This window comes from Nyctibius grandis, chromosome Z (assembly GCF_013368605.1).
Source record: "Nyctibius grandis isolate bNycGra1 chromosome Z, bNycGra1.pri, whole genome shotgun sequence".
Lineage (NCBI taxonomy): Eukaryota > Metazoa > Chordata > Aves > Nyctibiiformes > Nyctibiidae > Nyctibius > Nyctibius grandis.
In genome coordinates this window covers 50,906,349-50,920,549 of record NC_090695.1, presented here as the reverse complement: position 1 = coordinate 50,920,549, position 14,201 = coordinate 50,906,349, and the positions used below count along the sequence as shown (strand labels likewise).

Sequence of the window (14,201 nt, the reverse complement as noted above, 5' to 3'; positions counted from 1 at the left end):
TTTACTCTGAATCGCTGTACGTTATGCTGTATGGATTACATACAAAACAAACATTGAGTGCATGGTGGGAACACTCGTGCAGACACACTGAAGCATATTTCCGTAGCGTTGAACTATACATCAAATGCAGTGCTTCTGATGTTTCCCACAACAAAGAGAATTTTAAAAGCTTCCAAATCAGTAACTATGCTTAAAAGTCTTTGCAATAGCCCTTCTATTTATATGGTATACACTGAAAACAAAGAACTGTAAATGAAAACAAGTATCTATCATTTTTACTTTGCAGTGCTGAGAGAAAAAATATTAGAATGCTATTTACGGTACTAAGAGAAGTTCTCTCTATAAGGTCCACCAAGACGTAATGCTAAATAACTGATCTGTGGACATACTTGTATTTGCAGCTATCTTGAAAAGATCAGTGGAAGAGAGTTGACTAGAGCCACAACTTTATATAGGGACAATGATGAGACGTTCCTTTAACGTTCAGTGATTTAATCCACACTCCTATACCATATAGACTGAAAGAATACAGACTATTCAGATACATACTTTCATTGGCTTTTATTTATTTCATAGATCAGCTTTGTAAAATCACACACACTTTCTGATTGCTTTCTTTTGCTGTACTTTTTTCTTTATTAAACATTAGTTCTCTGATAGATAAAACATACCAAATTGAAAGTCAAAACAAATGAGAATCGGCCAAAACTTTTAGCTAGAGCTTAGAGTATGTGATTCTTTGCTAACAATTTTTGCAATTAACAGAAATAATCTGAGACTGTGAGCTGCCCACAATACCACCCCAAAAAAACTGATTTTAGTTATTATTTTAAGATAATTCACTTAAAATATACACACTCGTTTTGCTATCCGACAGGAAATCTGTGTTGTGTGTTAAGAACAGAAGAACAAACCCACACAAAAACTCAGCTGACACCCATCAATGGCCTGAATCTGGCACAGACATCAGTACTATTTCTCATTTTTACTTAACATCTTTTTCTTGTTTGCTTTTGGCTTTTCCCCCAAGAACCTTCCTTATTTCATTGCTTTAGAACAATTTTTAAGTTCATCTGAAATTAGACTAAAAAATTATTGCCTATTTAAAAAGATATTATCAATATTTGCAACTTAACTTGCATAAAACTGATTCATAATTTTAAAAAATTAAATTGATAATTTAAGGATAATTATTTAAGGATAATTTAAAATTCTCTAACTCCATTTATTTTTAGCTAAATTTCAATATTTTATGTAACCTGATGATCTGGCAAGCTTATTTTATTATTTTATATTCTGTTAACTAGCATAGTCTAAAACAGAAAACCCCTCTTAACATTGAAAATTAAGCCTCCGGCATCATTATAGTGTTCCATAAAAAAAATTTGATTAATAACATATCCCAAAATGCTCTTATTATAATCACTGAGCTTTGGTAGGAAGAGATTTAAGTCCGATTTATTAATATCTGTTATACGAGAGAAATTCCATCTGCACTGAAGGCAGCAACAAAACTCCCAATGATTGCAAGTCATCCGGTTTTACTGATGGATGGATTTGACATTTCAGTGTAAATGTTCTGAGAGTCATCTTCTGCCCTTTAATGTGAAAATCTCCCACTTGCCACAATTACTCTTTTGGGTGAATACTTTGAGACAAAGACCCTGATGTGTTAGTTACTATTTGTTTGCGTATAAGAAATGCATAGGAGCTCCTACTCATAGAAAGAAGTCACACATTTTAGATAGTATGCAAAAATAGAACATAATATGATGGAAAGAGTTAATCATCAGTCCCAAAGAGCTGACAACCTAAATATTCAGAGGTCTTCTGTGAACAAATTCTACACACAACATGCTGGCTCCACAACACCAAATATCTTTTAAAAATCCATCCACTTCTGCTGTACACCAATTGAAGGCAGCAAAAATACTCTTTGCATCTTTGTGGACTCCTTGTTGGGTTTCTAACCAGCAAGCACGTCCCCTTATACTCTGAAGAGTCAGATTTGGTCTAGATGAGTAAATATCATCACCTGCAGATCTACAGGCATGTTTTTAATGACTCTCTGTAGCAGTTAGTCTTGAGGTGAGCAGAAGCTACAGCTACACAGGACTAAGCAGAACTAAGAAAAGACACCTTCCAGCACAAAGCAAAGAAGTAAGAATGACAAAAGACTAGGTAAGACAGTATGCTGTTTTAGTAAATAAGAAGTAGTGACACACACAGGGATTATACATGTTCCCTATTAATTATTAGATGTGTGTAACATGAGCATATGCTGTCTTTTTTTTCTAAATTAACTTACCACAAGATGCTGTTGTTAGCATCTGTGTACAATCTATACCTAAGCACAAAACTCCAGTGCTTCACTGGAGAAAAAGTACACGGTCACGAACAGTAACAGCCATGGATGTCCCTGTACGGCCAAAGGAATACAATAGTGTGTTTATGATCTGTTCCGCCAAACCACAGTCAGTATTCATCGCAAAACAAACCTAACTATCACAGCCTGAATGTTTTCATATCAACCACTGTTGCCCTCTCTAAGATGGTGACAAATACAAAAAAGAGAACATTTTCAGAGAACTGTAAGTGGCTTTCACACAAAAGCACTGAAAGCGTCATCAGGGGAATGTATGGTTGGTGCAGAACCAGAATTGAACTAAATTGTGCACAAGCACTAATACCTTCACTGTGCAAATAGCAGGGCTGTAGAATAGGCTCCCGCACTTGTTTCAGCAGCTTTCTTGGGCTGTCTGTAGGCCACAGTAATGGTGCAATATGCCATCTCAACACACATGTGCTACTCAGACTAAGATGATACAGCTGGTACGGTGACCTGAGAGTTCCATCAGCTCTTTGTTACTGAGGTCAAAATGTGAACAGCATTGTGTGTTATAACCTCACTTCTCTGGCCACATCTCTCTATTCTGCATCACAGCACATGCAACATGCAACAATCTGCTCTTCCTATGCAAACCAATTGGAGCTCTGAGGTGTCCACTGGTTTTCTGGCTACCTCTAGTGCAGCAAGGCTTTTGCTTGCACTACATTTCAAATCTGCTGTGTCAGCTTACTTAAATTGTGTTGTTTTTTTTTCATGGCTAGTGAACAGTGCTAGTACTACATACAACTACACTCAATGTCTACTTCGAAACAATCAAATTTGACAAGGAGGGAAAGATGACTACTTACTTCCCAGAGATGCTGAGTGTTCCTGATGGCTCCTGCTTGAACCTTCTCTGGCAAGAGCAGGACTCCCTGGAAGGGCCCAATCCAGGTGCCTTGCTGGATGCGCTGCGCCGCGCAGATGCCATAGGCCAGGCCAGGCACTGTGCTGGTGCACAGACACACTTCCCGGGGCAGGTCGCGGAGCCACTCTGGGATCTCGGGCGGAGGGGCTGCTGCGGCAGCACTGCTGGTGCCCACCAGCCGGCGCAGGGAGTGGAGGGGGCCGTGCATGGGGCACTCACCGTTGCGGTTATCAGCACACATGTCACATCCTGTGGGGCAAACAGGGAGAAACACCATCAATATGGTGCTGCTGGCCACCACTGTGATCACTGCCATGGGCAAGATCATGCCAATCTCTCTGCTTCTCCTGTACAGCACTCATACACACTGTGCCCTTTTGCTCGTTGCTTAGGATGGTTTTCCTGAGCTCGCCAAAGCCCTTAATGAGAAATCCCAAAGGTTGAGCAGAAACCCTGCAGACATTTTGCAAGCCTGGTGTGTTCGCAGATCTGCCAAGACTCGTTTATTTTCACACAGTTTTTTAAGGTTCATTTTTTGACTAATACAAATAGCCCATTTAAACCATCCCAGTGTGCTTTGGTGAGACATTTTAAAACACAGTCATAATGCCTTACAAGTCCCCTTCATTTGCCTTACCACATCTCAGCCCAAGGTTTTAACTGAAACAGGATTTAATTTCATCCTTATTTTAAATTAACATTAGCTCTACTTTTTACATTAACATGTGTGCGCATGCCTGTCTATTTAGAAAATAAATAAAACAGAGCTCATGAATGACAATGGACATTTACTTCTTATAGCTGAATCTAATCTTTAAATTGAAATTATGTAGCAAATATTACTGATTCCTAGCACATATTTGAAAATTTTTATTGGATGGGAATGCATGTTCTTTGCCTATTACGTGTAGCTGAGGCTAAGAACAAAAACAGTATGTTGGGTTTTGTGAGTAGTTCCCATGAAAAAGACCCATTTGTAAAAATGTTAATTTCCCTAACTGGTCTTAATCACAGATGATGCTTCTCTATTTTGGGAAGATCCTACTGTGATTTTGCTATTTTGAGCAAAGAAAATTTTGGTTAAATGTTTCCACTGCACACTATTGCATATGCCATGAATGTACAACTTCCAGGAAAATGTTTCATACTCAGGAACTCCATTTCTCTGGCAGCTTGCTGAGTTAACATAACAATAAATCTATTAAAATAGGTTACTGTCTTCTGCACATTTCACTTTTGTAGCACGGTCAAGGTTTTCATATAAATTTATTCCACAAAGGAAAAACAATAACTATGCCACAGTACTTGTGTAGCAAGTCCTAGATCTTTCCCCCAATAATTTTATGCAACCTACATCCATTCTTATAAAAATAAAACACAGTATTCACTATAGAAGCTGGAGCTTCTTGGTCTAAGCCACAGATTTATACCTGCTTGGTTGCCTGTAATCACAGTTTCAATTCTCAGGACAGACTCAGCTGTTCTTCTTTCCAAGGTGGATATACTGTGTACTATGTAGGCCTCTTTCCTACAGAGCCTTCAAAGAAAAACCTTCCTCTATTCAGTAAAAGTTGCTAAACGATAATAAAAGCTGTATTTTGAAAATATGGCCTCTGTTTGCATTCTCCAATTTTAGACACACTTCCTAGGCACTATTTCCTGTTGTCCTCTTTTAAATTGAACCATACGAAAATGTTGTATTTAGCAACATGAAAATATTTGAAAGTTACACATAGAAGCTAATTTCCCCTGAAATCATTACACTTTGAGTCTTGTAGGAAATGCATGTGTCCCTACTTGGTGCTCATCGGTTCCAAGTTCTCTACCCGTAACATCGATTACAGATCTTAGCAGAAAGCAAGCAAGCAAGCCCTGAGCTGTGCATTGCTCTGATGGGTGCCCCCGCAGAAGAAAGCCTGCGTATGAAGCTCACTCCATGCCATCCCTGACATGTCATGCAGCCTAAGGGCAGGAAGGCAGGAGGGAAGCAGAGCCCTTGCCTTCACCGCAACACTCCGGAGCAGCTACAGGATAAAGCCACCTAGTGGGGACCCTGCTTATATTGGCAAAAAAAAAAGCCTTTTGGCTGGGGGGGTTAAAGCTTTTCCTTAACAATATAATCTCTGTCGCAAAATGACTCTTTTGTTGGGCTAAGCCGCAAACTGCAGAGGGGTTTTGCTCGCTCAGCCACGTCAATTAGAGGTGGCTGGAGGATGAGATTTGCAGAACCCCAGGGAAAAGGTTTCTGGCTAGTCCTGAGAGAAGATTATTATGCAGCAGATATTCCTACAGCCATTCCCAGTCAGAATGAATAAAAGGCAGCAAGTACACGCCGGGGCTTTCTCTGTTGTTGTTATTTCCACAGCTAGTTTGGAAAGTGAGGTATCACCACAGCATCTTTTCTTCCCTCTTCAAAACCAGTCATCAAGAAACCCTGTGTTTTTGGCATATCCGAAGGACACAGGGACTGCATTGGAGTTTGGCATTGGAGATCATACAGGAAAGGATCTCAAACAGGAAAAAAAAAAAAACCAACCCCAAGCAGGCTGGCATGTGCATACACTTTAAACAAATCCGGCATCTTACCATCCAAGTTAGAAAGAAAACATCTGACAGGAAAACTGAGAGCTTAAAGAGAGGATGTCTAACCATGACGCCAACTAGCAGCCAGGGCAGGCCCTTGAATCCCACCTGTTTGCACTGTTTGACCATCTTCTAGACGCGCGACTCTCCTCCCAACTACCTGATTACAGAATCACAGAATCACAGAATCAACCAGGTTGGAAGAGACCTCAGGGATCATAGAGTCCAACCGTTGCCCTTACACCACCCTGTCAACTAGACCATGGCACTAAGGGCCATGTCCAGTCTTTTCTTAAACACATTCAGAGATGGTGACTCCACCACCTCCCTGGGCAGCCCATTCCAATGTCTAATAACCCTTTCTGTAAAGAAATTCTTCCTAATGTCCAACCTGAACCTCCCCTGGCGAAGCTTGAGGCTGTGCCCTCTTGTCCTATCGCTAGTTGCTCGGGAGAAGAGGCCAACTCCCACTTCACTACAACCTCCCTTCAGGTAGTTCAGATTATTAATGGCTTTCTTGGAGACACCATGTCTCTGTAGCAACTTACATTAAAAATGCTAAGACATCTTCATGACTCCACTCAGGCAATTTCAGTGTCAATTTCCTGCATCCTGCCACCAGATGTGCATAACTTTTCATGCACACAACTTTTAGTACCTGCCTAGAACAAGGATTTCTTCACTTTGTCCTGACAGTATGTGTGCATGAGTGTGGATACAACATTTTGTTTCTATCTTTTCAAGGAAAAGAAATTAAGAAATTGACGAGGAGTATAAACAAACCCTGTGCCACTGTAATTTACCCTTACAGAAATTCGCACATGGTGATATTTATTTTCCACTGTCCAAAACCACTGGTAACGTCTTAATGCTTGACTGATCTCCTGCTGTGTTCCTTTCCCTTTGTCCTGCCAAAGTTGAAAATTTGGAAAAGGGGACATCCTCTGAAACTGTTTTGGTTTATGGCTTGTTGATGAGAGGGAAGGAGTCTGACTTCAATACTAAGCAGGACTGAAATTCTTCTTAGTTGCATGCTTCATACATCTATCTTTAATTTTTATGTAATTGTACAAATAAAATTTTTAAAAATCCCCATAGATGTTATAAGGAGTAGAAGCCCTACTGGACATATCTTATCATGCCTTGAGTAAAAAGTTACCGTGCATCTTTTCCTCTTCTGTGACTAACTTTTGTGTAACGATACATGGAAGGCTTTGACCCAAGCACACTTTCAATAACATTACACCACCCATTTAAAGATAGTCACTGTAAGTAGTGGATTCCTCTGCCTCAGAGGACAAGGGAAGGAAGTCCTTAATATCAGATAGGGGAAAAAAGGAAGAACTTCAAGACTTGCATGCTACCCTGCCTCACAGAAAGGAACAACAGCATCATCTTCATGGATACTGCAAAGGAGGATGTGATGCGGTGCACCAACTTGCTTAATAATACATGGAAAAGAAGGGATTTCTTTAAAAAGGAAAGTGGTGTAACCCACCAACATCACTAGAGTCTCCAAACTGGATGGCAACTGTTAAGACCCACATGGGCGTGGGAAGTTCACATAAAAGGGACATGGTGGGACAAGTGTGATCTTTCCAGAGGACTGCCACAGAGGGCAAGGAGAGACGTACTGTGCCCTTCCTATTGCGGGCTCACAGAGCAACTATGTGAGTACAGGCCTCCTCCAAAGACCGCTGAAATTAATACTTCCACTGGCTCTAATAGCATCAGTCAAGCCCCAAATCAAGAAATGTGAGAAAATTGAGGGATTTCCTGAAAATGAAAAAGTGAGGAGGACTGCAGCCAGAGCAGTGTGTCCTGATAAAATCAGGAGACTTAGAAGGTAAGGTCAGTGGGAATGCTCCATTGCAGGCCCAGATGCAGCCAGACTCTTTGGAAGGAGATCAGTTTCTCACTTTATACTGTCATGCTCTATAGATGGAAGGATTAAGGCAAGGAAGAAGCAAGAAAAAAATTAAACTATTTCCTTGTGGAGCTGTTTGGTATGGCTCTTTTAGGAGGAGCGCAATATGTTATCGTTTATTTGCCTCCATAAAAATGAACACAGTGTAATGCCAGCACTAGAACTCCATGAGAGTACACTTAAAAGTACTAAACCTAAGCAAAAGGGAAAGGACACATCATTGCCCTCAAAATATAATACTAAACACTGTCCAACCTCAATAACACTACTACTGCATATTTTAAAGGAAATCTGAGAGGAGAAAGCTTTTGTCAGTGAAAAGTAGGGTTCAACATAGTCTTTTAACCAGCAAACCAGCTGTAACAATAAATGAAAGAAATACATTTTTGTCTTGGCAATAATATGCTTCAAAGGTGCAGTTATACACGATACCTGCAGTTTGCTGGTATTAGAGAAGGGTGGCCTCTGACCCCTTGCTTCATAATTCACCGCAAGCATGCAGGTATCTGGTGTGAGCGGCCATCATTTCACACGGTATTACTCACTTGCAAATATAAATCACTGCTGCTGGCCCTGCGTCCCTGGCTGGGCCCGGGTACCCAGCTAAGAGGGAGGGTGGGCAGGGTGAGACAGTACCCTTTCGTTTCTTGAGGGCTGGCGCTTTCCTAGGGATCACAGCTTCCTCGTGCCTCAGTTTCCCCATCGATGAGCTGACACCCACCCCTTTTTGAGAAATCAGTCGCAGTTTCTCGCAGACTGCCTGACTTGAGGCAGACATTCGGGGGGACAAAACACAGACGCATTTTCCCCCTCGTGTTCCCTTTATTTATTTACCTACTCTAAACGCTCGCTGCGCAGCGCGGGGCCGAGCCCGGGCTGCTGCCCCAGGGTCTGGGTCGCGGGAGGGCGGCGAGCCGCGGCCGCCCCCGGGTCCCGGCGCCCCCTTCCGTCTCTGCCCAACCCTTCCCGGGCTTTTAACCCCTCTCCTCGCCTCGCCTCCCCGAGGCGAAGCGAAGCCCCCCCTGCGCCCCGCCGGCCGCCCGGGCGGTGCTCCCGCAGCGGCGCAAGAGCTGCCGCGGGGTCCGAGCCCCGCGACCGGGGGTCAGGCACACACCGCCCCAGCCCTTCCGAGGAAGACGCTGTGCGAGGAGGGCCCTCCTGGGCGCCCCGCGGGGTAGGACGGGGGTCGGGGGGAGCCGTCACGCTTGCGGAGCGGCTTTTGGGGTTTTTTTGCGAGGCGGGTGGGGGGAGGTGGGTTTGACTTCCCCTGCCTTCGATTGAAGGTATGAATGAATTAAATTTCCCTGTCAGGTATGAGAAGGGTAGGAGAATATTGTGTGTAGATAAACCTTGCCACCCCTGCCCCTGAGAGACCCCCATACACAATGTAGAGATGATGAATAGGCTCTGGGAGAGGAGATCGAAGTTCAGTCCGCACCGGCTCCACTCTCTCCTACAAAACTATAGGGCAATTAATTGTGGCTTGTCCCCTCATCCTTCATCTCCTGGTGGCACATATCGATGGAGATTACTGCTGATGGACCATTTTATCACCCTAAATAAACAGTCACCACCTTCCCTAACCTCAATCTAATATATGGCTATCTGCTATGTTTAAGGGTGCTGGGTAACTAATGATGTAAAATAGCTAAATCATATAGGTTACCAGCAGTCCAGAGAAAAAAAAAACAAACAAATATTCCCCACAGCAATCCGCTCCACAGCATGTTATATATACACTGTCTCCCCGTAAATTAAATGGGAAGAGGCGTACAAACCGCTTGCTTGCGCGACACTGTAGTTTTACACAACGTATTTATTACAGCGGCAGGTTGGCGCTTTCTGGTGAAGGTGGAAGTGTTACGGACTTCTCCTTGCCAAAGCCTCTCCCCAGCAGCGAGGGGCAAACCTATAGGGGAGCAAGCCGGCCTCGCACCCCAAACCCACCCTAGGAGATCTCCTCCTCGCCGCGCACGCGCCCCTCCCCCAGCGCCCAGAAATACCCTCATCCTTCCAGATTCGGAGACGGGAAGAAAGCGGTCCCCAGCCGCCTGCCACATTATCAGGGTTTTAACATAATCCCCTTTACTTCCCTGGGAGTAAAGACTGCAGGGCCCTAATTAGGGCTTTGTTTCTTTGTTGCCTCCCCCCCCAAACTAAACCCATTTCAGTGTAAAACAATTACACGCAGACACTTAACCCACACCTCCTTGGCGGCCCTCGCCTCGCTCCCTCGCCCAAGACCGTGCCATATTCGTTGATATTTGACGATTAAGGCGTGTGTCTACGGGGAAACCGCCGCCCATCCATCTTCCCACGGTGGCCGCCCGGCGCCGGGCCGGGCGCTGGGGAGCGGGGCCTGGCGGGGTGGCGGGCAGCCGGGAGCGACGCCACCGCCTCCGCGGGAGCCACCCGCTCTCCCGCCTCCTCGCTGTCCCGCTGCCCCGCGGCGCTGAGCCGGCCGCCCGGAGAGCGGCCCAAGGCATCGGCGAAGTTTGAAGGCGCCTCTCCCGAGCGGGTGAGCGCGGCGGGTGGATCCTGCCGGAAGACCGGGGGGCGGGGGGCGCAGTTTGCCCCAAAGAAGGGGATGCTCGGGGGGGGGAAGGAGAGGGGCGCATTTGGGAAAGGAGGGGAAAGGGGGTACTCTCTTCGTTCGCGAAGGAAGTACGCCTAACATCAAAACCCGAGGAACAGGCAGCGGCCAGGGGCCTGCCGCCCACCCCGCACCGGCAGGCTGCAGCCGGGGCCGCTTTCGGGGAGGGGATCGGGCCCCCCGGGCGGGGGTCTCTGTGCCAGGCTGGGAAGAGCCCCCTGCCCGCAAGGCGCCCCTTGGTCAGCCTCGCAGTTTCGGTGGGGCTGTCCGGAGCTGGAAGTGCAGCAAGCAAGCAACTACTCAAACTAAAGTCGACCGCTCCTCGCCTCACCCACAACCCCAACCTCCTTTCCTTCAAACGGGCACCTCCGGTGCAGCACGGGGAGCGAGGGACGGAGCCGAAGCGGCTGAAAACCTTGCCTGCCCACCGACTCTTTGCGTGACCCCCGAGGCACCCAGGGAGCCGCGCAGGGCTAGGCAGGCCGGTGCCCTGCAACTCACTTTGCCGCGCCTCTGCTCGTGTAAGCCAGCGGAGTGTGGGGCACGGCACGGACTGCAATTCCCTCACTCCTTCCTCACTTACAGTTTGCTTTTTTTCTTTATTTTTAAAAACGAGTTGCCCGAAGCAAACGCACCTGATCCCAGAAGGCTGAAACACTCGGGTTAAATTTTTTGCTCAGAGACAACTAATAACCGGTGGAGCGAAAGTCACCTTGTAAACAAGTTCAATGATGAGACTTTTTAGATCTCGCTGCAGGAAAAAAAAAAAAAAAAAAAGGGAGAGACCGTGCTGGCAGCACCCTGCCCCGTCCTTCAGATGGCGAGTGCTGCCCCATCCCAGCCGGACGGGATTTACAAGCGACCTTTCGGCTATCGACCCGTTCGCTTCCTCGAATACACCATTTAATACCACTGTTGGGCAGAAACTATGCAGGCTTCGCCTGCGACTCTGCGTCATGCTGTTATTCCACTCACTCCTTAAAAATGCTCCCCCCAAATCGTTTTTTTTTATCTTCCTTTCTCTTTTTAAAACCTTTATCTTGCAGATTTACAGAGCTGCTCCGAGAAGTAAAACATGTATTGTCTGAGCGGTTCGGCTGGCGATTAAAAGTGCATTTCAGATTCCATTAAGTGCCTGTAATTTATGAGATTACATTTTCCGCACCCGAGAATAGAAAATACACTAGAACATTTCACTACATGGTAAAATTAAGCATGAGGAAGTCGCTCAAAACAAACTCGGTATCCAAAACAGGAAGATTTTCAATGTTAAGAAGGGGGAAAAATCCCCACCAAACTCAGAACCAACTTTCCTCTCGCTGTTTAAGACATACGCACAATGATTAAGACTATGCTAGCATCCACCAGTTTAATTAATACACAACAGAGTTTCATGGAAACTTTCAAACCTAACTCCGCATCTGAAATGAAATTAAACGAATCCGCGTTTTGCTTGGGCGTGTGCTTACGGATCGCTGGTCTGGGGTTTCGTTTGTCTCTTCGACAGCCTTCCTTAAATAGCCATTTCGGGGGGGAGAAGGACAACAAAAATAAAGAATTTTAAGAAACCTTAATGAGGGTGTTTGAAGCGGGTGTTTGAAGCGATGGAAAGAAGTGCACGCGCTGAAGCCATGTTCCAGTGTTTTAACAGGGACAGATCCGTGTGCTCTGTTAGTAATAGATCTGATGAACTAATACAGTTCATCTAGTTATTTTCACCCAGTGAATTTCCTCGGTCGCATAGTATTGACAGATATAGGAACAAAAGACAGACAGAACCTATTTCTAAAATCACAAACTTCTAGTCGGTACAGATGTTTAATAATAAGGGCGCCCCCGCCCCCCCCCCCCCCCCCCCCCCCCCCCCCCCCCCCAAACAAGAAAAAACCTTCTATAATTGGCAACAGTAGTATTAAACGTTTTCTAACCACCAAGTCCTAAACGCATTCTGACACTCAGGCAGATGACCTTTTTCATCTAGAAAACCAGCTTTTCTTATTAAATGACCATGTCACGCTTTTCCGTTGGGGTGAAAACTAAAACCAGCAAGGTGTTAACGAGGTCTGAAAGGAAAACGGTACTCCAAGATAAGAGGGAAGAAAACTTTGCCCTAGTCCATCTGATGAAAACTGCAACTTTCCCCCTGCTCAGCTCGGAGGAGTAATTGATTTCTGGGTATTCAGCGAAGCCCGGGCTTTCCAGGCAGGAACGGAGTGAGACAAGCAAAGCGACAAAGGACCAGCTTTATAGCAAGCTGCTCTGAACCATTTCTGAATACATTTTCCTAAGCAGCCCTCCGAGAGAAATCTACCCCCACAGCCACCTTCCCGGAGAAGTGTGCCTTCCAGGGAAGGACCTGGGTCTCAGACAAGAAAAGCTGTTACCGAGGGGTTACCGCCCGCCTCCGGAAAGCACTGGGAACAACGCAAAAGCTCAAGGGAGGGAAGGGCAGGGTGGAGGATGCTCCTCGTGGAGAGAGCGGCGCAGGCACCGACTGCGGTCCCCCAGCTTGGAGCGTCCCTGGGCTGGCCCGGTGTGGGGAGAGGCGGCGGATGGGGGGATCGGGTACTACGAGAACGGGCACGATACGTACGGTTGTTGGGGTCACTGGTGTGCTGATTCAAGGGGATGATCTCCATCCGCTGCTGCCCGTACAGGTAGTAGTCCAGCTCCTCGGCCGTGCACCGGAACCGAGCGGCAGCGCGCTCGCCGCATTTGCTGCCGCCGCTGCCGGCCCCGCACAAGTCCTTGCCTTGCAGGGAAGCGGACGCTCCCCCGGCCGGGGGCTCGGAGCTCTGCAGTGGTCCGAAGACCGGGAGCTGGGTCACAGGCAGGGAGGTCAGGCCGGCCAGGGAAGCGGCCGCCGCGGCGACGCAGGAAGAGGTGGAGGAGGAAGACGGAGTGGACGAGGAAGAGGAGGCGGAGGAGAGGGAGGCCGGGCGCTGGCGGAGGCTGTCAGCCGGAGGCTCGGCTCTCTCGGGCGGCTGGAGCTGGGCGAGGGTCCCGCCGCTCTTGAGCTGGCTGCTCTGCGGGAAAATCTGCTGCCAGTGCTGCAGATAGGCGGGATCCACCTTCAGGAACGCGGATCCGCCGGGGTCGCTGGGCTTCAGCATCGCGCTGCCTGTGGAGTGGAGAGGAGGGGGACAGCAGCCGTGAGACCCCCGCCCCGCCCCGGCCCCGCGGCGCTCTGCACGCTGGAACATGCCGGCCCACGCGTGGGCACCCTGCGCCAGCTGCCCGGGGTCGGCGGCGGGACCGTCCCCGAGCCGCTTCCCTGCCCGTGCCATGCTCGGCGGAAGAAAACCTCGGCCCGAAGGCTCCCAGGGAGGACACACGAGAAAGGCGCTGGCCGGGGCGAGAAGGCTGTGCCCCGCCGCGTCCGCCGCAGCGCGGTCAGGAGGAGAGAGGCGCCGGGCAGCCCCTCACGTCCCCGGCCGGAGAGCCAGCCGCCCCGAAAGGCGCGCAGCTCACCCCGTCCCCGACGCACGCATTGTCTTTCCCTTTCGTTCCCTTCCCTCTCTCCGCGGGAGCAAACGAGTCTCGAAGTTGACAACGGGGAGGAGGAAACTTCAGCCTCACGCGCCCACGCGCGAGTCTCTTCTCTCCAGCCTCTCCTGCTTTCCACACCAGCGTTTACAGGAGGAGGACACGGCCCGGCAGTACCCTACGCCCGGGTGAAGGTACCCCGCTGGGGCCCTGCCGGGCTGGCTGTGCCGGGAGAGCCGGAGGGACCGGGGCCGCCCCTCGCCGTGCGCTCCGGCCCGGAGCTGCCTTACCTGAGCGGGGTGCGTCGGAGCGGCTGCGGCGCGGCCGGCGTGCGGAGGTGCGGGCAGCCCCGGCA

General features: G+C 47.9%; 1 protein-coding gene across 1 annotated transcript in view; it reads right to left on the bottom strand.

Annotated features, from left to right (window-relative positions):
* The window catches only part of PRDM6 (PR/SET domain 6), an 80,321-nt gene extending 66,848 nt beyond the window's left edge, over positions 1–13,473 (bottom strand). Inside the window, exons 1-2 of the mRNA XM_068423842.1 lie at positions 12,954–13,473; positions 3,199–3,506 (exon numbers count right to left, since the gene is read on the bottom strand). Coding sequence (XP_068279943.1) covers positions 3,199–3,506; positions 12,954–13,473 — 828 coding nt within the window. The remainder of the gene's footprint in view (positions 1–3,198; positions 3,507–12,953) is intronic.
* Positions 13,474–14,201: the final 728 nt, after the last annotated feature.